Below are 25879 nucleotides of genomic sequence, written 5' to 3'. Positions count from 1 at the left end.
TTCTGCCTCTTTTGTGAACATATCTTTGGGCATTTTAAATCCATATATTTTGTTAACATTTTAATCTTGGCTTTCATCTGTCCAACACTCTCAAGATGCAAACAAGAATGTTTCAGTCAAATCAAACAAGCAATAGTTAAAGAACATAAAGCCATAAACGTAAAAACCAGCATTAAGAAACTCAGTTAAAAACAATAAATATTTGTTTGTACTTAAAGCTTGGCAAGCAGGTCAGGATTGTACTGTTATCTACAACATAAAGAATGTGCCAGGCTAATGTGTTCATAGCTGTGGTATCACAAAAGAAAAGTCCCTTCACAAGTTACCACTAGCCTAACCCCCAAAGGAAGGAATACCAGGGCATCAATTTCACTTGATGGACAGGTTTTTATGAAGAAAGTGGGAAGATACCACTGTCCAGATGTGAATTCCTAATTCTCTAAGCAAGTAGAGGAGGCTAGCTATGATTAATTTGTGTCTTCTGACATAGGGATCTTACTGTACATCTTCCAAATGTATTAATTTATATTTGATCTTTGTCACTCACTTTCCAACAGAGTCAACTGCACAATATCCTGGTGTGCACCTTTTGCAAATAGCTTAAATGCCGCCACCAATGCCTCTCAAAATTCAGGATCATGAAATTTATTTGCTCACCAATGCCTTGAGCATAAGAGCTGGTATCCAAAGGAGTGTGTGCCATCTTCCATGAATGCACCCTTTCGAAATCCCTCAACCCCACCATAATTCTTTATGTCTCACCCATAGTGGCGCTTAGACATTGTGCGGGGTTATCCAGAGCAGCATCTGATGTGGTTTGATGTGCTGCAGAGAGAAGGTGAAATCCACAGAAAGCCTGTGCACGTACTGCAGCACTTTAGGTACATGTATGGAATTCTGTGAATGCTAAAGAGCACATCTGAGGCAAATAAGCCTATCTAGCCTGTCCGAAAACTTCCAGAGCAGGAGAACCTGCACTCACTCTGAACATCAGCTGGCAACAATATAATTGCTCTTTTCTTGTCAAATGAAATATGTTTCTGTTTTCTGTTCCAGCTTGCCCTCTCATGTACTTAGATGGATATACTTCTCCTGGTAAGAAACTGTATATACAAATATTGGGACCTAGTAAAATTATCAGTTTCACTTTATCTAAATTTCTCTGCTTTTCCTTTTCTGGTTTTGTCTTCTTTTAAAACACAGGTTTCAAGATGTTGGAGTCTTACAACTTAACAGAGAAGTACTTTGCCTCTGTCTCAGGAGTTTCTTTGCAGTCAGGCTCCTTCCCCAGCTATGTGGCCTACAAGCTTCATAGAAATGCCTTTGTCAGCCAGCCCACATCGTAAGCTGTGTTTTCTGTATTCCGAGAGGGCGTTTTTCTTCTACTGGGGAAGGGTGACTATGTGGGGTTCATGGAATGCATAACTGATAGTGCCCAACACCTGCTGGGAGAAAGAGTATCATCAAGAACCAGCCCAAAGAAATATGCTAGAAAACAGAACAACTGTCATGAATAATTTATTGGAGGTTGGGGTGTCGATCAACAAATTGAGGGTTTTCAGATCCATTTTTTGTGTCTGTACAGGTTTGTATGTACACGATGAATGAAATCTCCTCCACTGAAGTTATGCAAACACAGCAATTTTTGGAGAACATTAGCTGCAGATGCATAATGATATTTCCACAGTACCATATTAACCAACACATTGATGGTTCTTATATTCTATTCCTATAAAGGAAAATCTCCTCCATCCAAATTCAACACTGCATTTGCCAATAGCTAGGGATCATTGGCACCTAACAGTCTTAGTATAGCACAAAGGGGGCAAAGCTCCAAGAGCAATATAACAAAACCTGCATATGACTTGCAGCTCAGAGTCATTGTTCTAAGGAGGCTCCACATGTTTTGCAGTGCTATAATGGTGGAACTTACTCTTTGCATGCAAGCATAATGCTCTACTATCTTCTATAGAAAGCAGATATGATGGAGTAGGGCTAGAAAAACCATACCACCTTTGAGAGCTGCTGTCAATCAGAGTAGATATTGACTTTACTGGATGGACCAAGGGTCTCACTCCTGTTCACCATTCTAATCCTCCCAAATTGTTTTTAATCTGCAGTGATTCCCCAGAAAGCAACCATCAGCCTCTTTGTCTAGTTTATGAACAGAGCTTCTGTTGACAATTTTTAAAATCTCTATCCAAACATCATCCTTTTTACACATCATCACTCTAGTCAGGTCATAGTTCTGCATTGTTCTGCTTGCAGCTCTGAGGATCCCATTACTTGCAGATTACATTGATATTCCGATTGTTGTCTTTTCCTTTGCCCCTTAAACTCTTCTAAACCCCTATATAATAGTAACATATCTATCTTTCTCTTTCTGGGATTTTTAGAATTTAATATAGTTCTGGCAGAATAAAATCATGCACTCCCTTCCAACACTTCATCATGTTTTTCACTAGGGCGGGAAAGAGGAGAAGCCAAGTAGGTAAACTGAATAATAGGGAGGATTTAAATTACCTTTTCCGCCCCACTTCCCTGGGAGAAATTGTTTGATTTTCAAATACAGAATGGATCCTTCAGGATTCCTTTTGAATTTTCTCCACAACATTAGTCTGTTTTTGAAGGTGAGTGACTAGATGTTGGGCAAAGGTTCTTGTCTTTTGGCTCTTGAGTGAACTACAACTTTGTCATTTCCTTGTGCATTTCTAATATGGATGAGTACATTCTTTCAGCTCTGCCCCAATTAGGATTCATTTAATTTTTAAACTAGAGGTTTTGCTCCAATGATTTTCCACTGAATTTCACATTTGAGGAACAGAGGACAACAATTAAAGAGAAAATGCTCCTCTCCATTTCCGGGTGTCTATGGAGACAACAGGCAAAAGGGAACATTTTTTGAAGTCCTATAAGGGTGTACTTCTGCACCCTGAGAACTGGAGATCTGGGGAAAGTGAACCCATGTGATGCATCATAAAACAATCAACTGCAAATTCTCAATGCCACTTCAAAATTAGTTCTTGGTTTGCCTCTAGCAAACATAAAATTTTCGGCACTCGGGCTAGTTTTGAAGAAAGTGTAGTCTTTTGTTTCTGTGGTAGAGAAGAGCACTGTTGCGTTCTTCTACAACACAGAAACAAAACAAAGGGGGAAAAACCCAGAAGCCCTACTTCTGTATTTCTGAAAACAATAAATATATTTTCAGCACAAAAAGGAGTAGTTTTGAAGGAGCTCATTCTAGTATCTTATTTTGATTCTGTTTTGCAACACATAAATGTGCTTTTGCTGGGATCCCTGAATCTAAGGGTTACAGATCTGTGCATTTATGGGACTTCAGCAATTTATCTCCCAGTATTAGGGTTGCCAACTCCAGATTGGGAAATTCCTAGAGATGTGGGAGTGGATCCTAGGAAAGGTGGGGTTTGGGGACAAGAGGGATCTCAGTGGCTCAGTGGGTTATAATGCCATAGGGTTCACCCTCCAAAAGAGCCATTTTCTCAAAGGGAACTGATCTCTGTAATTTGAAGATAAATTATAAATCCAGGAGATGTGCAGTTCCCACCTGGAGGTGGGAAACTCTATCCAGTGTTAGTAGTCTACCTGTACAGTGGGGAAAAATAAAATGCTAATCTGGATAGCCAGATCTTGTCAGATCTCAGAAGCTAAGCAGGGTCACAGGGGCACTGTGAAGAGGCATCAATAGCAAGCCACCTCTGAGTGTCTCTTGCCTTGAGAACCCTACAGGGTTGCCATAAGTCAGACTCTAATGTGATTAAACAGTTAACACACTGCATGGTATCCTGTCTTAGGCTCCAGCCTAAAAAGCCTACCTGCAACTTAAGCTGATCATTTTCCATCTCCCTCTTCCCCCAGCAGACACATGAAAAGCCAATGCTAGGGAGACTGAGGGGCAAAACACTGGGGTCAAAATGCCATGAAATAGTGGACACTGCATGAAGGAGGGAGAATCTGGCTAAAGTGCATAATTGGAAAGCTTACTCAGCTGTGCTTCTTCAACTAGAAGAAGAGAGGTGGGGTCATTTCATCCAATCCCTCCCCCCATGCCTTCTGGCATTCAGTTCATGATGCTCCCATGACCTCTGCCTTAGAGGCTGCTAGGGGAAGAGAAAGATGGGGGGAAAAGATTCACAGGATCCAACACAAGGTTCTTTCAGATTTTTCATGCATGTAATGAGTAATGTACTCATGCTTTCCTTAACAGGGAAATTCATCCAGATGGATTGCCAAAGGCTTACACTATCATAGTTTTATTCCGCCTTCTTCCGGAATCCCCCAATGAGCCATTTGCAATTTGGCAGATAACAGACAGAGATTACAAACCACAAGTTGGAGTCGTTCTTGATCGTAAGTGTTTCTGCAGCATGAATAGAATCTGTGAATGGAAATTTTCAGTTTACTTCCTATTTTCCAGTCTTTACAAGTCCAAATTAAATGACAAAATGGGGTGGGTGATCAGTTCATTACCCAATACCAGCTGGGAAATAAATTGTGAGCCAAAAGAAACTAATGTGTGTAGTTCATATACAGTTTGCATTATATTTGCACAGACTCTGTAGTTTATATAGGGTTTGCATTGTATTTGCACATACTCTGTTTTGCCAAGCCAAAGTTTGGTAAAATTTATTTTGTACGAATACAGGCAAATTTTGATGTAAGTCTTAAGAGTAGTAGTTCATAGAGTATTTTGAAAAAAGATAATTAGTTAATTATGATATGAAATTATACTTCAGAAAGTCTAGCAATTAAAATATTGCTAACCATATACACCGAGCAAAAATAACTGGCTTAACTTTGCATTATTGCTTATGCCCTTCTATATCAGACCAATGGAGAGAGTTCCAACAGTGGCCTTTGTCAGTGTTTGTGAGTAGGTAATAATACCAGCCTTTATTCCTGTTCACCTAATGGGAAGACAAAAAGAAAAGTGAAGACCTGGAAGTTTTATTTTCATCTTAAACCTAAGAGAGCCTTTCTTCAAGGCTCTGACTGAAATCAGTTATGCTACATCCATGGGATGAACGGGTTTAAGAAGAAAAGTTTCATAACTTGGGAATTGCAACAAGTCCCCTCTTGCCACATAGCTGTTAGTGATAGTTTTGTTTACCAGAAATGGTCTACTAAGAAGCTTACTTTCTCTTCCAGTGGATCATGCTTTACTCCTTTGAAGTTTGAAAGGAGGCTGAGGCATATTTGAGGCCCAAGTCTTCATATTATTTGCTTTGCTGCATGGAATAAATAGGAAGACATTGAGTTCAAAATGATTTTAAAAAACCTTTCCAATATTGTAGCATTTTTACACCTTGTTAAGCTTGCAGGAAGACCTGGAATAAAGAGAGCTGACGCAATTAGCTGAAGTAGTAAAAGTGTTGATTTTATTTGATTTTACGTCAAGGGATCTGCAGTACCAGTGTGCCAACCCATTGCTTACCTAGTCACAGTCCTGCCCATTGATGTGATGCAGAAAAGTCAGGCCTCCTTCCTCTGTGCATCCTAGATTTTACTGGCAAGACCACCTTGGCTCCGAACTCTGAGCTGTCAGCTGCGTACAGTTCAGTCTCCTCCTTGGCAAGCAGCTTATTGCTCAAGAGAGGTGTGCCATGTCCTTTCCCCCAGCAACAGAGGGGATAATGGCTTCCCTCAAAGGGTTCCAGTTCCATGAACACACTAAGGCCCCAGGCCTCTGGTCTGAGGATTTCTCCTTCACTCTGTGTTTGAATTTATTTTCATTTAGACATGACCGTTATAGTTTGGAACATCCTATTTATCCAATTTGCTTGCCTTAGCCAAAGTGAATCCCCATTCTAACTAAAAATATATTTCTATTAACTATTAGACAGCTATACTAAATCTGAATCACATGTGTTGTAAGTACTATTAATGGCATTAGCAACCCATGATTTAGTTGAACATGACCAATTTTGCAGAATTACGATGGTCTGGAACCTTCTTTCTGGCAACTACAGAGGAACTCTGTGGGAACTACAGAGGTGGGTCTTCTGCTTCGTGCACTCAGCTCCTTGGGGCTCTTGAAATACTTTGGTGTAGTGTAAGCAGAAGTGTCTAGTGCCAGAGGAAGTAAGTACTGCAGCAAATGATCTTTTCTGCAGTGATGGCAGAGAAGCATGTATATGATCCAAAGGGATATGATCCAAAACTATGTTGTACAGCTGAAGAATGGTGATTTCCTTGTTACAAAACGATATGTAATAAAATGTCCCTATCCCCCCCCCCCACTAGCCTCCAGCAAAGTATTATCATTCTTTAACAAGGACACAAGAGGAGAGCTTCAGACTGTAGCATTTGATGGTGATGATGTAAAGAAAATCTTTTATGGAAGTTTTCACAAGGTAAGTTTTTTCTTAAAAGCAAACAAAAGCCCTGAATGCAGGAAAGTATATGTACAGATACCTAGTGATTTACAAACAAATTAAGCCCATTAGTGAGGTCACAGAATTAACACAAACTGGATAATCAGCCATACAGGTTAGCAGCTGAACTAAAAAGATGGTAAATTTATCCATTATGAAAAATGATGGGCTTTCTACAAGCCCAAGAGTAAATTAAATAGACCTTGATTATTTTTATAAGTATGGTATTGGGTACTTTATTAGAAAGGATGCCTAAATGCAAATGAAAGGAAACATCCAGAATGGATCTAGACAACATACTTACCAGAGAAAGCAGCAACTAGCTATTGCATCTCTTGGGCATTTTGTTTAACAAAATTCAGCATGAGACTCTGCAGTCTACTCCCCCGCTGGCAGTTTCTAGCAGGGACAGGGAAATTCAGTGCATCATGGACCCAGGGCTGGATCTTGGGGGAGTGTAGGGGGGCAAGCGCTCCGGGTGCAAGGAGCTGGGGGGCGACCGTGCAGGCATGAAGAAGAAGAGCACCACCACCCAACATGTAGCCGCCCCCCCTTCCTCGTTGTGCGCACCGCACCTACAGCAGCTGCACGCGAGGGCAGGGGGTGGGCGAGCATGTCACAGTGTCACAGTGAATGCTCCTCTGGCCACCAGCACCTGGCTCCAGTGCAAGTGTGGGTATGCATGCATGGCATCCCCCTCCCTCCCCCCTGCCCCAGGTGCTCCTTCTCCCAGCTCCATGCTTGCATGGACTTAACTAATGCAAGGAACTAGAAAACACAGGCAAAACATGCAGAAATGCATGGGGAGAGCAAGGTGAGAAATGGTCAGAAAATGCAAGCATAATGGAAAAAAAGCCCCAAAGTAGTTGGCAGGGTGACCAAAGGGAAACAACCATTCATCAATAGTCAATGAGTTATGCATTCATTCAATGAAAAATAGCTAATGTAAACTTGAGTATTTGTGGAAAAATTGCTTTGGCATCTTTTTCTAGACGTTGAGCAGTATTGCTATAGTGATCACTGATGAATCTAGCAAGTCTCTGGGGGGCAAAATTGGCTTAGCAAAACAGCCATTAAAATTGTATCTAAGAACCCTTAAAGAAACAGATGGTCTGTACTTTTTCTTGCCATTCATAGCCAAAATACACATGACAGGCAGTGCTGTAATTCTTTGAAAAGCAGCTAGTAGGAGGCTGAAATGGGTGTAGGTCTGGCAGGAAGAGGCAAGTGCTGAACACTTTTCCTACCTGGACATTGTTCATTTAAAACTGTCAAACTGTTTTCTCAGTCATGGTGGCAAAATACACAGGATCCTCATCTATTTTGTCCCTTCAGAGCAAAAGCAAGTTGGGGAGGATAACTTCGAATGAACAAGTGGCAAGAAAAGTAAAGATCAATCAGTCCCTCTTTCCTACTGCTAGTCCTCTACTTTTGGGTTCACTCCCTATAGAAGCTTTTCATTTAAAAAAAAAGGAAAGAGAAGAATCATGGAGCTGCCTGTCACTTTGCCATTACTTACTAGTACTCTGCCACCAATAGAAGCCATGGCCACTTTGCCCAGTGCCTGTCATGCAAATGCCAGACTCCCCTGTGTGGTTGAAATTAGGCCTTTTTAATTACAGCTGATGTGCAACACATAGCTACACAATAAGTGATAGGGTGGCTTTTCATATGTGGGGGAAAGGTTACTGTATATTCTTTCTTGCCATTGTTCAGTGCACTATATGATGACAACCATTAGTCTGTCTGAAATTTTGGAAGAGTGCTTCCATTAAAAATATTTGAACATCTTCAGATGCACAGTTTTCTTTTCTGCTGAAATACAGATTCAGTTACTGAAGTGATGAACTGGCAGGGAGCTCTGGATAGGTGATTGAGGAATTATGTCGGGGGGGGGGGCTTATTGAATTTATTTAAAAGCTAACTATAAATTTGGAGCAGTTACCCATTTCTCATGGATTGAGATTTCAAATGTATTACTCAGGTTTTGGCACATGTTCCAAAATATCTTGTTATATATTCCAAGACAAGCTGTTACCCAAGTAAGGTTTCTACGAGATAATTCTGTGTTTCACAGCATATAAAACTAATAATATTAACACTCCTGCTGTTACAAAGCTTGTAGATTGATAGTGTTAGTCACATTAATGTTTTATTTATATTGGACAGTAGAGATATCCTGTATGATTATAATTAATAGACTGGGTTTGATGGGATTTTTTGTTTTGTTTTACAAATTGCAGGATGGACAGCTTAAGAAAGCTGGTATTTAATAGTACAATGCTTAATTTTTCTAAACTTTATGAAGCTGTAAGTTTACTGTTACAGTCTAACACTGTGAATTCAAGAAACCCTGTAATCTCCACCCCACCTCATCTCCTCTGCTCAGTATCTATTAATGTGAGGGACTGTTTATTTGAGAACCAGCATGGTAAAGTGGTTAAGAGCAGTGGTTTGGAGCAGTGGACTTTAATCTGGAGAACCGGGTTTGATTCCCCACTCCTCCACATGAGCAGTGGACGTTAATCTGGTGAACCAGGTTGGTTTCCCCATGCCTACACATAAAACCAGCTGGGTGACCTTGGGCTAGTCACAGCTTTCTTAGAGCTCTCTCAACCCCACCTACCTCACAGGGTGTCTGTTGTGGGAAGAGGAAGGTGATTGTAAGCTGGTTTGATTCTCCTTTAAGTGGTAGAGAAAGTCGGCATATAAAAAACAACTCTTCTTCATTTCTAAGCTACAGCAAGGTTCAGCATAATACCAATTGCAATTAATCAATAGAAAATAAAGTTCTTGATCAGTCAACAAATATATCTAACATCCTCTTTCCGTCTTTATCTTTGATGGTTGTTTTACGTATATCATCATGGTTGACCCATCTCATCTATTGTTAAACATAGTTACCTACCTATCAACAGCCCAGATAGCCCCCATTTGTTTGGGTTGCCTCATTCATTTCAGTGGAGGGGGCATCTCTGGGTGGGTGGAGCTGCAGTTTCCATTGAAATAAACACAGAAGCTATTCAATGCAGAGATATCTCTATGTGTGTACGCGAGGTCATGAACAATACTAGAGTATTAAAAGAGCTTACATATGTTGAAAGAGCTTACATATGGACCTATAGTTCCTCTCAATTTTTATACAGATTCATATTGTTATAACACCTACAAGTGCAAAGATCTACATTGACTGCATTGAAATAATGGAAAAACCAATTAAGGAGGCTGGAAATATCACCACTGATGGCTATGAAATACTTGGTAAACTGCAGAAAGGAGACAGGAAAACAGCAACAGTAAGTAATGAATTTTGCTCATTTATCAACTCAAAGCACACCCTTATAAAAAAAGCCTTATAAATGTTAAAATGGCTTACACTATCACAACCTGTGATAAAGTTCGCATTTTTAAAGTTGTATCTAATGACAATCAAGTATGTATTGGTACCATAAACACACATATATTTATTGTGGCATGAGCTTTCATAAGCAAGAGCCCACTTGATCAGATGCATGAAGAAAATGGCAATTGGCTTCTGCTCTTTGGATTTCATACAAAATGTTATCACACATCACAAAATCTATGCATCACCCATGCTCTGGACCAATTTTATGTTATCACCTTTGATAGATGAGATAAATATGTAGTCAAATATGGGAGAAGTTGATGTCAGTGATAATTTTTAATCAAAATTACCATATGACCAAAAATACAAGTGTGAATATATGGTTGAAATACGATTTTATTGAAATAGACAGACTACAGGTAAGTTTCAATCTTCTATCAGAATCCACCAGAACTCATCAGTGCTTTTCATCTTTACATTATATTTCCTGTAACATTGGCCCTAGCATAGAAGCTGAACTTCTGTTCTGAAAGCATCAACATTTGAGTCAACAGTAATATGACTCAGACATTTTGGGACACATAATCTTTGACTAAATATATATTACTGTGATTACTAAGTATAGAGTGACATTTATTGCATTAAACATACCTTGTGAGTAGGGTTGTGCATATAGATACATCCAAACTGAAAATAAACCCGGAAAAGACTTTTTTGGCTTCTTTAGGGTGTAGTGGTTAAGAGCGGTGGTTTAGAGCGGTGGAGTCTGATCTGGAGAACTGGGTTTGATTCCCCACTCCTCCACATGAGTGGTGGAGGCTAGTCTGGTGAACTGGATTTGTTTCCCCACTCCTATACAAGAAGCCAGCTGGGTGACCTTGGGCGAGTCATACTCTCTCAGCCCCACCTACCTCTCAAGGTGTTTGTTGTGGGGAGGGGAAGGGAAGGTATGATTGTAAGCTGGTTTGATTCTCCGTTAAGTGGCAGAGAAAGTTGGCATATAAAAACCAATTCTTTCTCCTTCTCCTCCTCCTCCGAATATTAAAACTGGAATAAAGCCAAAGCCAGATAGCCAGGCGCTGAAGTTTGGTAAAGTTTAGGACACGGGGTTCAATTTTGTGGGGTCCAGAAGGGGTCGACACCTTCCTTCACAAAGAAGCATTGTAAAGTTTACAATGCTTCTCTATGGAGGAGGGGGCAACCCCTTCAGGACCCCATAAAATTAGACCCCCTGACCCAATCTTCACCAAACTTCGAGGTTCATGCAAGGAGAGTCCCTTGAAGCTACCCTGTAAATTTGGGAACTCTACCTCCAAAAATGCCCCCCAAGAGCTTCGAAAAAATCTCCATAGACTAAAATGGGCCCTTTTTTTTTTTTTTTTTGTAAACCTGAAAATAAATCCTAATTCCCCTTTACTGGTATGGGTATTCGGCTTATTTTGGGTTCACTGAAAAAAACCAGGCCCAATAAACCTGAACCCGAAATTTACCGATTTCTCTCTCTCTCTCTCTCTCTCTCTCTCTGCACAACCCTGCTTGTGAGTTTTGGTATTGTCCGGTGGTATAGGCCACTCATAGGATTATACTTTGAAGCATCCTTGGTGGCCAGGCTGAAGAAGAAAAATGTTTTTGCCTAATATTGCATTGCACCGCTATGTTCTTGATGTTTATTACAGATGTATCATTAATTAAAGTCTTTCTTTTCTTTTTTCACAGTTTGAAATCCAGAGCTTTGACATTGTGTGCAATGCGGTTTGGACTAGCAGGGATAGATGCTGTGATATTCCTTCCAGGGTAAATATAAAGGAACCATCTTGGCAGCTTTAATGTTAGTCAAATGGAATGCTTTATGTCAACACTCTAATTCAGTTCTTCCAAGAGGACAGTGTGCAATAATAGGTGTAAACGTTCTCTGTGCCAAGTAACAAATTAAGTATGTGGCCATATTCATCATCTTGAGACTTCAAGAGAAGAATTGTGGAGGCTTTGCCAGAATCGTAATATAAATGCTGCTGTTTTGCTCGATAGGCTATAGTCAGACCAGCTCCCTCGTCACATTGCACTCAATTGCATTTCTGATTTGTCTCTTATAACTTTCATTTGCTTCCCATGCATATGCCTTTTTTCTTGCCGGAACTGAGATTTACATTTATTTTTTCCATAATGAAGTAAATACTGGCACGGATCCCTACAGCATTTTCTGCCTGCAGGACATTTTTTTACTTCCTCCTTCCACTGCAGCCCAAAATGTTCTTGGAAAATGCTGCACTGGGTCCAAGCCTCAGAGATGGCCCAATAATACTCATGTACTTTTTTTACAAATTTCATTAAAAAAAAACTGGTAGGAATTTTGAGATGGGATTATAAAGAGCTAGGTTATAGAACAGAAAATGTAGCCAAATATTTGGCTTTTATTAAAGTAAATTATCAGGGAAAATTAACAAGGTGAATTTACATAAACATGCAGTGTCACAAATGTACTGTAAAAGAAACAAAAAGGGTCAAATAATGAAGGGTGTGCTGGTGAGCAAGAAAAGAGCCATTTTGAGACTTTTGCCCAAGCTGTTGCACAAAAGATGTGTATAGTTAATGGCTGTTACCCCACTAGGTATTCCCAGCGATGTATTAAGAGTTTAAAAACGTTATAAAAAATACTGTTCGCACTTTGTTTGGCCCCTTTAGCTGTGAAGACGTCTTCCAACCATTTTTTAGCCGTAGTATCCAAAAACCGTTTTAAAGTGATGTTTTTTATAACATTTCCAAACTCTTGATACATCGCTGGGAATACCTAGTGCGGTAACAGCCATTGATGTACATATTTGTGCTTAAGACATTTCTGCCCCAGGAAGTAGAGTGTAAAGAGTGAGAGATCCTGTGATATGGTTTAGGATGCTGGACAAAATCTTCGAGAGGCCCACTGCATGCATGGACTGTCTAGTTTGCCACACATATGTGTACATTAATATCTGCAAAACATATATATATTTAAAGGTTATACAGCGTTTCAGAGAAAATTCTCACCTCACATCTAAGCATTAATTTTACTAGGATTTTGTAGCATTCAGCTCCAGAGTTTGTTTCAAATATCTCAGGTAAGTGTCCTAGAAAATGGGCTGAGCATGTTTCCTTGACCAATTTCATCTTGCTCTTACACAACTAGAATTAAACATTAGGGCTTCCGGAATAGATTTTACAGTTCCCCAGGAGACCTTGGCATCTGGCATCTCTTTATGGATGTGAAACACTACCCAAACTATTAAACTATTTGAAAACCATTGCAGTGGAGCTGAATTGTATTGCACTGTAAAATTTAATTGCTTTTTTATAGTTAATGTCATTGTTATATGAAATAACTACCAATGAGATTGTCATTGGTTTCCTTTGAGAAGGATGTGACAGCAGACTGTACTTGAATTTTCAGAGGGATGAAGCAAAATGCCCAGCATTGCCCAATGCTTGTACATGCATTCAAGACAGCGTTGGACCCCAAGGACCTCCAGGACCTGCTGTAAGCAAAGATTAATATATATTGTGACTAATACATAACTTGTAAAGACTGACCCAGATTTACACACTGATTTCATAACTCAGTTAATTCAGGCACTAGGGCCAGCTCGAGGCAAGAACTTTTATTTTTGCCCTGGTGCTAGGACCCAAATTTGGTGTCACATTAACTATTGTTTTGTGGTACTTTATCTTAGATTGCAGACAACATATCTGTGCTATGCATGAGGCTTTTGTATTATAAGAGTGCATAGGGTGGAAGAGTTGTACACCCATCTTGAGCTAAATCCATGCAGCTCAATATGCCTGATACCTGTTCTTCAGGGATTTAGGAAAACTGTCCTCAGCTCTGTTGCCTGATTTTTTGGGGCTGATTAATAAGTTACAAAGTCCTTGTGTCCACCATGAGGAATTTTGGTCAGGCATGCATTGGGAGTTCTGTGCTTAAACTTAATTCCCAGGCATACACTTAGGGGAGATGGAGTTTAAGCCTCCCCCAGTGCCATTTTCTTGGCCTGAAATGGTAGTTATTATTTTCATACATAAGTTTCCCCAGTGGTTAAAGTTGCAGCTCTCTAGGACTATTTCAGCTCAGGGAAACAGTGTGGGGGAAGGCTTAAGCCCTTATTCCCTTGTGCTGTGGTTTCAGTCTGAATCAGGTCCCTATCAACCTGTGAATTAAGTTCTGAGCATGGAACTCCCAGACAACCTCTATTGACAGTCCATGCAGGTGACATGTGGACTTTGTAGTGCATGAATCAGCCTATTATTATTTGGGTTAAGAGGTTGAATATGAGGTACAAAGCATTTGCTCTGTTACTGGGAATTAGGAACAGGACTGACAAAATATAGCATCGGCTGCACTAATCGATAAAAATAACACTTCTTCGCCCGTGCTACATGAGAGAGGGAAACTTGGTTTTGTTAAAATACTTTTTCTTAATTCCTAAGTGCAACAGCTTTTCCTACTTAGGGCTGTATTACAACAAAATGGTTCAGGAAGGTCTTTTCTTCTTCTTCAAAGAATGATACTGTGGACTAGACCACTGTATATTGTATGCATTATCTGGTTGCTGCATTATTGTCCTGCTATCCCCACCTTAAAAAACAACAACAACCGGTAAAGGTCCCCTGTGCAAGCACCAGGTCATTCCTGACCCATGAGGTGACGTCACATACCGACGTTTCCTAGGCAGACTTTGTTTTATGGGGTGGTTTGCCAGTGCCTTCCCCAGTCATCTTCCCTTTACCCCCAGCAAGCTGGGTACTCATTTGACCGACCTTGGAAGGATGGAAGGCTGAGTCAACCTTGAGCTGGCTACCTGAAACCAACTTCCGTCGGGATTGAACTCAGGTCGTGAGCAGAGCTTGGACTGCACTACTGCAGCTTACCACTCTGCGCCACGGGGCTCCTTCACCACCTTACACAACTTTTAATGACTGTAGAATGTATGCACATACAAATATATTATTTTCTGTGCTTCAAACATTGTGTGTGCTTGTGGGGGAGCATTTCTTATCACCAATGATGTCCCTGTGCATTAGGTTCCCACAGTTGCAGGACCCATGCTTAGAACAATAATTCTGGTTGTACTACTGACTGTTCATACTGGTTTTTCTAGGTTCTGCTTAAAGCTATACAGAAACTTGACTAGATTCTATTATGAATGGGACTTACTATCATGGAAATAATAAGTCTGTGCATAATGGGCAATAATAGCTCTAGAATTAAAGTCAGTCAGTCATAGATGCATTGTTTAACCAATTAGGCCATTGATTCTTCCATTTCACTTGAGTCTCTGAAAAGGTATATTTACCCAGCTGTCGCCTGGAGGTAGCCCACAACTCCTTATATTGGGTGGAGAATGCTTGTATTGTATACACTGCCACACGGTAATTGTGGCAATGAATATTTTTATGCAAATATAATTTGTAACTTCGCATTTTTCATGCCAAAATGGTATGTTTGGTGTTATTGTTTTAGGGAGGCCCAGGTGCTAAGGGCCCAAGAGGAGAAAGTGGTACAAGTGGACCTCCTGTAAGTATTTGCCTATAATATATTTATAATGTTTTGTCTTACATTTTGAATACTGAAAACCTAAACTAGTTAATGTATTTTGAGCTTAAGTATTTGTATTAGGTTTTTTATTTCCATGTAAGAGCGCCTAGTAATGTAAAGAGTAAATGTGACAAGAGCACATTTAAAACAACTACATTATGTTTCTATGCTTGTCATAAAACTGTAATTGGCTACAGATCTTGTTGATTGTACATGCTGCAGCATACCCAGGTTTGTCTCTTTGAATTTGTAAACTGATCCTAATTAGTGTCATTCAGGAAATGCATATATCTCATTTCCTGTCTTCATTTTTAACATTAGCGGATCCTAAAATAAAGATAGGGACATGTAAGAAATAGGTTGCCAGTTCTGCCACATTGTTCTTTCCTTTTCAAGGAAGTTATGTAGGATTAGTTATCTACATAGTGCTCCTAAGCAGGAACCTGAGACCATATTAATTTTCTGGAAAATTGACAGATTATTTTTTTCAGTTAAATGCCAGAAGAAACTGCCCTAACATTTTAAACATATTTTCAAGTAGCTCATCCTTGTCCTGTCTTATCTTTAAATGACATCGCTTCAGTGGTATATTCGGACCACTTATCGACAAGGAAACCTTTTCTCTCACTAATAGCTTATAGGATTTCTGCATATATTGTTATTATCTAGAGAGCCAGAAGTTCAGTTGTTCGATAATTTCTATCACCATGTGAAAAGCCATGATATGAATCGAAATTGAAAACATGAATCTTATTTAGATACAATTTTGCAAGACATCTAAGGCTAACAAGTTGGCTTTTATTTTTCTCTTTTAAGGGGCCAATGGGACCTCGTGGAGACACTGGTGCTCCTGGCGCTCAAGGACCACCAGGTCCACAGGGGCCAAATGGACTTTCCATTCCAGGAGAACCTGTGAGTATGCAAGCAGATAAATAACCACATTGTTAGAATGACTTGTTCCAACAGCACTTGATCTATTTGGGTTCTTTGGCAGACTGTGGTGATATCAATAATAGGTTTAATCTATGAGGGATGTTTCACTAATATTGACACTTTCCACTGATGGAAGGAGCCTTATACCATTTTCATATTGGTGAATTTATGAGGAGGACAATTAATGGTCATTGGGTGTTAAATTATAGACATGTACTTTGTCATCATCAGTGATAACCAAAACATGAGTGAGGAGACTCATCTTTGCCTTGCTTTTCCTGGTCTGAGTCAAGATCATGGTGTTTCTAGCAAACAACTACTTGCATAGACATCGGGAACAAATGAGCTCTATTTGAATGTGTATTTTGATTGGATTGTTACACATGCTTTAAGTGATCATGTCCATTGCTTTACAGAAAATAAATACTCTTTATTATATATTAACTGTAGGGCCGCCAAGGGATAAAAGGTGATGCTGGAGATCCAGGGTTACCAGGTCGATCAGTAAGTTCATTTTTATGATGTGACTATGACACCTGCATTCCAAAGGAACTAGCATAAATAACTTGTAGGCTTGCATGAATAAGTTTTCACGTACCAGTTCAACTATTCTTGAACACAGAAGACTAAACACTTTTTAAAAGTTCAAAATTATAAAATTTGAAATAAAGCACACAGGTGAAAAGTCATTTTGTGAGTCACTTGTGCATGTCTGTAAAATAGGAGGCAAATTTGAGATGGGACTAAATTTTGCGAAAATATAGAAGCCATTGAAAGGAAGAGACTGGTTAAAGTTAGATGTGTTAGCCAGTAAATGATAGGTGAAATCCAACATATGGACTTCAGAAACAGATCTTTTATGATTAACCAATGTCTGCAAGTCATCTCTGAAAGATCTGTAACATGATAATGTTTAAATTGTGGGGGCAAGAATACAACTGAAGTGAAAAATGGAGTACAGTTTTGGTTTGTTTTTATCATGGTTTATTTGTTGTCATGTTCTGTCTGCTGCCAAAAAATAGTATCACAGTAACTCATGAGTTTAGAATATATATGAATGTGTAATCTTAAGTGTTGTATTGCAAAGCTGAATAATTCTCTGTAATTTTTTTTTTTAGGGATCTCCAGGATTAACTGGGCCCCCTGGCCCAATGGGACCTCCAGGTGACAGGGTAAGTAGTTCTGTTTTATAAGAGATTAGAGGTCCTTATAGCCATTGGCTATAAGACTGTGGTATGGGTGAGTAATGGGTCTTTTTATCTCCACAGGCAAAGATTTTCCTACTTAGAAAATATATTCATGTAAGAAATTATCTGTGAAAATCTCTTCACATATAATTTCATACATAAATATATTTTCTAGGTAGTAAAACTTGATAACTTGTAAAGTGGAACATCTTGATTGGCAGTAGTATCCTGTTTCATGTGTATCTGGCAAATAGGTGTGTGTGTATGTCACACACCATGGGAACATATGACATTTAGCACATACACAGTTTTCCTACATGGAAATTATATCCATCAGAGGCTACTACAAGGAGTGGCCATGTGTCAGGGTGAATGAAACCTGAATATGGCTAATAAGCCTCATGGTCAGGTAGAATAAATTAAGAGCTAGTGAGGCATAGTAGCCAAACAATTGAATGATCAAATAATCAATGGTTTGAATCTCACGTCTGCCATGAACCCACCTCAGGTAGACATTTGCCTCCATCCCTCATTTGCTATATGGGGATTCTAATTATTTGAATTTGTGATCTGATCATTATTTGAATGATCAAGTAATCATTGGTTTGTGAGTGTATGTGATCATGAGGAGTGTCACATTTTTAAATGTTTTACACCATCCAAATGTTTAAGAAATGGCTGTGACAATTGACTCTTTGTCAATTGTCAAGCAGTCCATAATCCACCAACACAAAGACTCTAATTGAACTGAGAATCCATGCAGATTTTGGATTATGAAAGGAAGCTTACTTTTGAGAAGACCAGCTTAGTACTATATTATCAACTAAATTACATAGTGGTTTCCATGCTAAAGTTGGAATTAATACAGAGCAACTTGGCCTGGCTGTTATGCAGTGGTGACATGTAAATACTTGAAGAATTCAATCGAACAAACAAATCAAAAGATTTTGGGGATGTGGAAATCAAGGAATAGGAGACTGTCTTTGGCTTGATGTATCGTCATATTTTCATCCAACTGTAGAGAAAGACTCTTAGCACTGAAGCTATTTGAGAAGATGAGAAGACTAGAATTAGCTTGGTTGCTAACTGTTAATGCTAAATTTATGTACGCTTTCTGATAGGAAATATGATGTTCTGATTTAATGGGGCTTTCTTAGGTTACTTGGGTTTGAAATAATCCATTAAAAGTTATAAATAGTTAATAGTGAATACCTTAAAGTCACTGCCATACAATTAATTTGTCTTTTTAATTTTTAATCTATAAATCTTCATTTTTAAATAGGGCTTCACTGGAAAAGATGGTCCAACAGGACCAAGAGGTCCCCCTGGACCAATAGTAAGTGTTAATTTATGATAGGATTCAAATGTAATTGTTTAAATGTTAATTTGGAAGATTTTGTTTTGTCAGATCTTGTATTTGTCAACTGTATCAATCTCATATCACAATGTCAATTAGCTGTTTTCCACACTCACCCACTGCATCTTTTCTGCCACCACGTGAATAGATTGTATCAGACAGCTATTTAATTTTGTGTATTAAGCAATATCTCTCTATCTTTTTGTCAAGTCAGTCAGACAAACTGTGCAGTCTATTCACTTTTCCCCATACATTCTAAGTTGTGTCCCAATAAATATTGCAGGATAGAGAGAAACTTTGATGACTACACATGGTTAAACTGGAGACCTTTTAAAAATCTGGTTGCAGCTAATGTGGTCTGCACATGTTCATTATGCTGGAAAACAGTCAAGAGGAAATCATTTCAAGTACAGTTAAGCTTTGAGAATACTAGAAGCTTCATGATATTTTATGAGGCTTGAAAATTTCTCTTATGGAATTTGTGCCTTTGATGTGATGAGGAAGATGTGAATGTTGAGAAGTCTTGCGTTTTGTGGCAGATTGGAAAATACATTCTCAAAAGAAAATCTCCCGGTTTCTGGGGTGTAGTTCTTAACAAAAACATAAGCTAACCACTAGGAATGAGTTGCTCTGAAGCTGCTGTATAGTTTCCTTGTATAAAATTCCACGTGTATTAAGTCTGCCTGTCTGTATGTCTATCTGCTTTCTTCTCAGCAACCATTTCTTTGAGTGAAAATAATACTGAGGGAAAGCTGAGGGGAGCAAAGATTCTGTGGTCTTTAAAATGGAATAAAGCACACCTCTCCCCTTGCCAGTTTCTGTTTAGGAACTGCAGTGACTGCTAGGCTGTCTGAGTATGGAGCATTCAGCTCCTTGGTGACTTGAAGCTGCTGGACCAATTCCTGCCCTCTTACTCTATGTACTTGAATGATTAGAAACTTCCCTGTCTTAAGTAGAGGAATATGCTGCTATTTGAAAAGATCACTTAGCAGTAGAGTGGCCTGAAACTCAGGCCAATTTACTCACATCTGCTGGAACCTATAGCCAGTTAGTTTGGCCAGAAAGCATGAAGGAAATTTATTAGGAATATTGCCAACTGCAAATATGTCACTTTTATTCATGGGAGCATAGAAAATAAAATCCTGGTTCCAGATATTTTTGGAAAGCACAATATACAGCAACTTTGCTGAAGTTAAGCAGTGCCTAGATGGGAACCCCCATATACACCTTTTTGAGTTCCACAGTGAAAGAAAGGCAGGATATAAATAAAATAAGTAAAAGCAGAAAACTGAGAGGCTCGTGGTATATGTTGCAAGGCATGTGAAAATGTAAATGAATGAAAGTGGACAGTAGAGAGAATGGGCCGATGCACTCCTTTATACCATTTGTAATGCCGTCCTAAGCGGAATTACACCCTTCTAAGCCCATCAGCTTCAGCGGTCTCACTCTGCTTAGGGTAGCACTACTAGTGATCATCTCATTAGCTGCACACAGTACAGTTGATTTTCCTAAGCATATTTACACAGCCACATTTTAGATATTATAGTATGCTCCTTCTTAACATTCCTTTTCAATGTTCTTCTCCACAGGGCGCCCCAGGAGTGCCTGGAGTAGCTGGCCCACCTGGAAAACCAGGGAAACCAGGAGATCGTGGGTCATCGGTAAGATGGACAATGACTGTCATTTCCCTTTATCTGTTGTGAAAGAATATTGTTAAAAATTCAGACGACTAGGAGACATTTCTCAGCTTGGCCTCATACACCATAGCTATCGTGAGAGCTAGTTAATATTTTGAAATTAATATTGCGATTCTAATTTTAAACATTATTTTGAAACTAATGTGTCAATCCTTATTTTAAGCTTCATAAGGATTATTTATTTTATTTTTGCATTTTAAGTGTTAGACCTGGAAACCACGTTTATAGGTTTTCATTCAATAAAGAGCACATGCCAAGGTTTCTATTTCTGCATTGTGTAAACACCCCAGAGCTGGATTAGCGGAATTACTGGAATTTATTTTAAAGCAGTCACATACAATATGCTGCCTAAGGTGGAATTTGTTTATATATAGTATCACAAGAGTTATTCTTTGAAAGTGTTTGAATTTAGCAATGTAACCTCAGTGTTGTGTTGTGGGTTTTACTCAGAGTTTTTCATCTGAAACCAACTTAGGGAAAAGACAATGTGGTGTGCCAGTAGCAATTGCCAGAGCCACTCTGTCTGATGTAGCCAAGATTGTTGTGAGAAAGCACTTGGGTATCAAAGGATGCAATATTCACACTTACTTCTTCAGACAATGTGAAAAACAAGTAGGATTTCTTTCATCCTCTTTGCTTGTATCAATATTCTTGAAGCCATATAGGGTGGTTTTGAAAAGGACAGATAGGAGACCCAAATATATCCAAAAAATACCAATAAGGTATTGTTCGGATATATATGCGGTTTGGATATATACATGAATGTATATCCCTACTCTTATCCTTGGATTAATTCAGTCACAACTATTGAAAACATGCTTACGGGCTTTCCGGAATCACCTGGCTGGGGAAATAGGATGCTGGATTAAATTAATTTTAGGTCTAATCCAGCAACACTGATATGTTTTACCATTGAGCAATGGCCTCGTTCATGTCCCATCAATTTCAATGGCTAACTTTCTCAGAACTGCGGTCTCATTAGGACTATTTTAATGGTATACAGAAAACAGAGTTGCACTTACCTGTAACTGTTGTTCATCAAGTGGTCCTCTGTGCAGGCCCACATGGGAACTGCACTTGCACAGGCCAGCCGCAGAAATTCTATTGGAAAACTTCTAGAAGAGTCCTATACTCAGGGATGCTCCCCCTCCCCTCCATCGCGCACCCATGACGGAGGGGTGGGGGAATTTCCTTCCCACAGTTCTCCAGCTGCCACTGTGGAGAACACCAGTGAATAGCCGGAGCAGCCCACAGCAGGGAAGGAGGGAGGGCTTTGTGCCTGCACAGAGTACTCGATGAACAACAGTTACAGGTAAGTGCAACACTATTTTCATCTTTGTGGCCTCTGTTCAAGCTCACTTACTATGGAGGTGGGTGTGAGGCTGGTCACTGAAGAACGGACTGCAGCACTGCCTTTCCCTCCACTGCATCGGATTCCACATCCATGTCCACTCATAACGAACGAACGTCAAAAGAGTGGACTGTGTAGTGGCTCTGCATACATCCTGCAAATTGACCTTTGAGATGAACGCTGCTGAGGATGCTTGAGTCCTTGTAGAATGGGTGTCAACTGGAAGCGGGCAAGGCACTTTGGCTTCTGCATAAGCTAGCTTTATGGCAGACATCACCCATCTGGAAAGGGACTGTGTGGAAACCCCCTTACCCGTTTTTTGGGCCCACAAAACAAATGAATAAAGTATCATCCTGTCTAAAAGACTGTGTGCAATTAAGCTAAAATAAAAGCGCCCTTCTAACATCTAGGGAGTGCAGAGCCCTAGCCAACTGAGATTGCTTTTGGCAGCAATGAAACAGGTGCTTGATGTGGAGGCAAAATATGATCCCTTGAAGACCTCAATGGCAACGGCACATATCTACCTCGAGGAGGAGTCTGTCAGTGCTCAGTCCTCATAGGGGATGGAGTACGATTCCTTGGGGACAATGACTGCTAATGTCATGCAGGGTCATGTCCACTAGCCGACAGCAAAGCCTGCCCATGCGGCAAACTCACTCGACCTCAAAAAGGAGTTGAAGTCAATGGGTAGTCAACTGGTGTGGATGTCTTCTAAACTGATTTCCCCAAAGAGACTGATTTGCCCAACGTAAGGGATTTCAAGGTCTTATCTGAAGAATGCTTCGATTTCTTCTTTGGTTTCTGTGCTGATGGCTCCGATACTGCTCTCTTACCGTCGGCCACAGCTGAATGGGAATGCCGCAATGGTGGGGATGGCATTGACACCAAAGAAGGGGAGTGATTTCTTCCTGACTCAGAAGGGATTTACATAGATTATCCCCATAATGCTGCCTTGAGCATGAAGGCTCTTTCTTGGCGGGCCTTTGGAGTAAACAAACCACAGGCTCGACAAGTAGAAGGTACGTGATCCTCGCCAAGGCAGATGAGGCAGTCATTGTACTCATTGTTTTGGGCCATTTTTGTCTCGCAATGAGCACACTTCTTAAACAATGCCATTCTAACTATCCAACGAAGAAAAAAACCAATTGAGAGACCCCTCAGGAAAAAATCTCCTCAGTGCTGTGCGCAAGCGAAGCTCTCTCTCGTCCTCTCTCCATGGCAGCAGAAAAAGAACGGAGGGAAGGACACTCCCCGTCTCCTCCATCACATGTCCAATTGGGTGAGAAGAGCCATTGGCTCTGGTTGTGCAGCGAAGGAGAGGGGGAGCCTTACAGGGTATAGGACTCCTCTAGAAGCTTTCCACTAGAATTTCTGCAGATGACCTGCACAAGCGCAGTTCCCATGTGGGACTGCACAGAGGCCATGAAGATGAAAAGCACTATCACTTGTTAATGTTGGTACATCAAGCTGCTGTTAAATGGTATGGAAGCAAGGACTGGTTTTAAAAATGCTGTCAGTGCTACTGAGGGCTTTTTACGCAGCAATCACTTTTCAGACAAGTTTTTTGTTTGGCTTTTCTTTTCTGTTCCATTTCTATTTAGGATTAATCTATGTACCATTTTCAGTGTATACTATAATTGGACTCAATTGTCCCAATTCCCCATTGGCCTGACATCACATTTACTGTTTCTTGAGTTCTCAGACAAGATCTCAGCAGGAACTCTGGCATACAGTCTTTGCAGATGTGTTTTCAAACTCGTGCAGCAGATGTGATTTCAACACCTACATTTATGCTATCAAGAAGTGCCAAAGGGGCAATTCAAGGCCATATGTGTGATTGGTCGGCCAAATGTAGCTTGCAGAGTTCTGAAGGTCATCCAAACCCTTTCTTTAACTGTGAGGCCCAGTTCCAGTGTTGTATATTCTTTTGTGCTGTAATTTCATTATCCATTATATTTGTTAGCACCAGTCATACAAAGATCCATATCATATAGTATAATCCCGGCAAGAAACGAAATGATCTCACAATCAATGATAATTTATGAAGTTATTGCAGCATCAGCATAGTAGCAATAATCCTAGGTAATCACAGCCAATAATGTCCATAAGGTTGTTCCCATGAAACCTGGTCTTTCCCTGAACTCCTTTGAGACCCGCAAAATAAATGCATGCTGTTGGAGGGGTCTTATGTACAAAATACCATGACACAGGAGAAAGAATTAGGCTAAATCAATTCAGGACAATATCTTTCTCACTGCAACCCCCACCCCTGCAGTGCCTTATGGTATTCAAACATAGGACTCCCCAACCCATACTGTTGTCTTCAGGTCTTAAAAGGTTGCTGAGGCAAAGAGAAAACCATGGAAGATTTGCCAGTATGAATGCTTCATCAGGTTTTGGAGCACAGGCTTCCATCTTGAGGCAGCTGGCCCATAATGTTCTAATTCTGGTAAGACGGGAATATCATCTGGCAATTCTTTTATTTCAATTTTGACTATAGATAAGAAAAAAATGTACAAATTGTGTACATGTAATCCTTTTTATATTAGTAAATAGCCTATGCTAAACATTTTACTGCTACTGCTGTAATTCATTCACTTTACTGCTGCAGTATTTTGTTGATGCATTAAACATCACAAACATTGACAATTAAGCAGAATTGGTCACATATGACGCGATTAAGAAGCTGTGAAAGATTACACATCTTTAGAACACTTGCCATGAAACTAAGCTGCTATCTGAGATGCTTGAGAGACTTGGAAAGTTGCTGTGGTAATTTGTTAATAACCATTCTCCAAGAAACTGTTCTTTAGTCAAAGATAGTTGTATGACAACAGACTAATTAATTCAATAGGGAAAGAACTAAGCAAGCAATGCTTTCATGTGTTTAGGATAAACAAGGACAAATAATCTTTCTACACTTTGTAGACACCAGTGTCAATGAAATAACCCTCCCAGGGACTCCCATTCTTTAACTGTGGAACTGTTTCTCACATATGGTGAACATTATTTCTGAACAGTAAATACTGCCTCAGGCTAAAATAACTTTGATAATCATATTCTGTGTGAGGGTGATTGACAGATGAGGGTGATTATTTAGTTGTATAGCAGCTTTGTGAATGTAATTCTTCCTAAGTAATGTAATGTCCTTTACTTTCAGCCATTTAAAAAAACAACCCTTAGGAAAGTTATTCTTCCCCTTTACATTCCTGGAAAATATCTTGTTGAAAGCTCCTGTTTCTTTTGAATGTATTCTGATTTGACACTGATTTCATGTCTTCATTAAATGACTTTTTAAAAAATGATTTGAGGTACCAATACATACCTGTGCAAAGGAAAGAATCTAGACATATATTAAATATACTTACATTTATTTATTTATTTATTCAGTCAGTCAGTCAGTCAGTCATTCATTTATACGTCACTCCTTCAGATATCTACATGAGGTAGTTCTCAAATAACACAAGATAAAAATAACAGAAACAAACAAAAAATCCAAACCATTAAAAACCCAGTCAGTAAAAGATCCAGAACATAAAAGTGCATGGAAATCCAAAGCACAGTATGTGATGGAGATACAGAATTGCTTACTATAGTAAGTTACTGGTTTCCTGATAATGGCTCAGTATTTCAGACAACCTTTCGGGATTATTTGAAATGGGGAACTTTTCCATGTTGCCTACCAACAAAACTGAACAATAAATATATCCTTATGTGATCATTGTCATGTCATCTTGAAAATCTCCAACATTCAGTTTAAATATGTTAATGGAGTTTCACCAGGGAAATATGTCAGAATCTTTCTTGGCTCTTCTATTTGTTAACTGAAGAATGTAAACAATGAAGCTAAATTCTCAAAGTGTTGTTTTAGAGATTTACATATTAATTTATGTTTACAATCTGGATTATGTGTGTTTATTTCCAGAACATTGTTTTTGAGAGTCTTCATAGCTCAATGTACACATTAAGTGCGTAGCAGTTCACATCACTTTGAAATTGCCTGACTCCTTCCTTAGTAGTCTATTTAAAAAGCAACTAATGCCCTGACCTGGA

General features: G+C 39.5%; 1 protein-coding gene across 1 annotated transcript in view; it reads left to right on the top strand.

Annotated features, from left to right (window-relative positions):
* The window catches only part of COL12A1 (collagen type XII alpha 1 chain), a 142127-nt gene that overhangs the window by 106896 nt on the left and 9352 nt on the right, over positions 1–25879 (top strand). The window contains exons 47-59 of the mRNA XM_056856310.1: positions 1057–1095; positions 1204–1342; positions 4226–4368; positions 6262–6371; positions 9539–9688; positions 11455–11532; positions 13160–13246; positions 15227–15280; positions 16118–16213; positions 16685–16738; positions 17353–17406; positions 18704–18757; positions 20368–20439. Coding sequence (XP_056712288.1) covers positions 1057–1095; positions 1204–1342; positions 4226–4368; positions 6262–6371; positions 9539–9688; positions 11455–11532; positions 13160–13246; positions 15227–15280; positions 16118–16213; positions 16685–16738; positions 17353–17406; positions 18704–18757; positions 20368–20439 — 1130 coding nt within the window. The remainder of the gene's footprint in view (positions 1–1056; positions 1096–1203; positions 1343–4225; positions 4369–6261; positions 6372–9538; positions 9689–11454; positions 11533–13159; positions 13247–15226; positions 15281–16117; positions 16214–16684; positions 16739–17352; positions 17407–18703; positions 18758–20367; positions 20440–25879) is intronic.

This window comes from Euleptes europaea, chromosome 10 (assembly GCF_029931775.1).
Source record: "Euleptes europaea isolate rEulEur1 chromosome 10, rEulEur1.hap1, whole genome shotgun sequence".
NCBI classification, from domain to species: domain Eukaryota; kingdom Metazoa; phylum Chordata; class Lepidosauria; order Squamata; family Sphaerodactylidae; genus Euleptes; species Euleptes europaea.
This window is presented reverse-complemented; position numbering and strand designations above follow the sequence as displayed.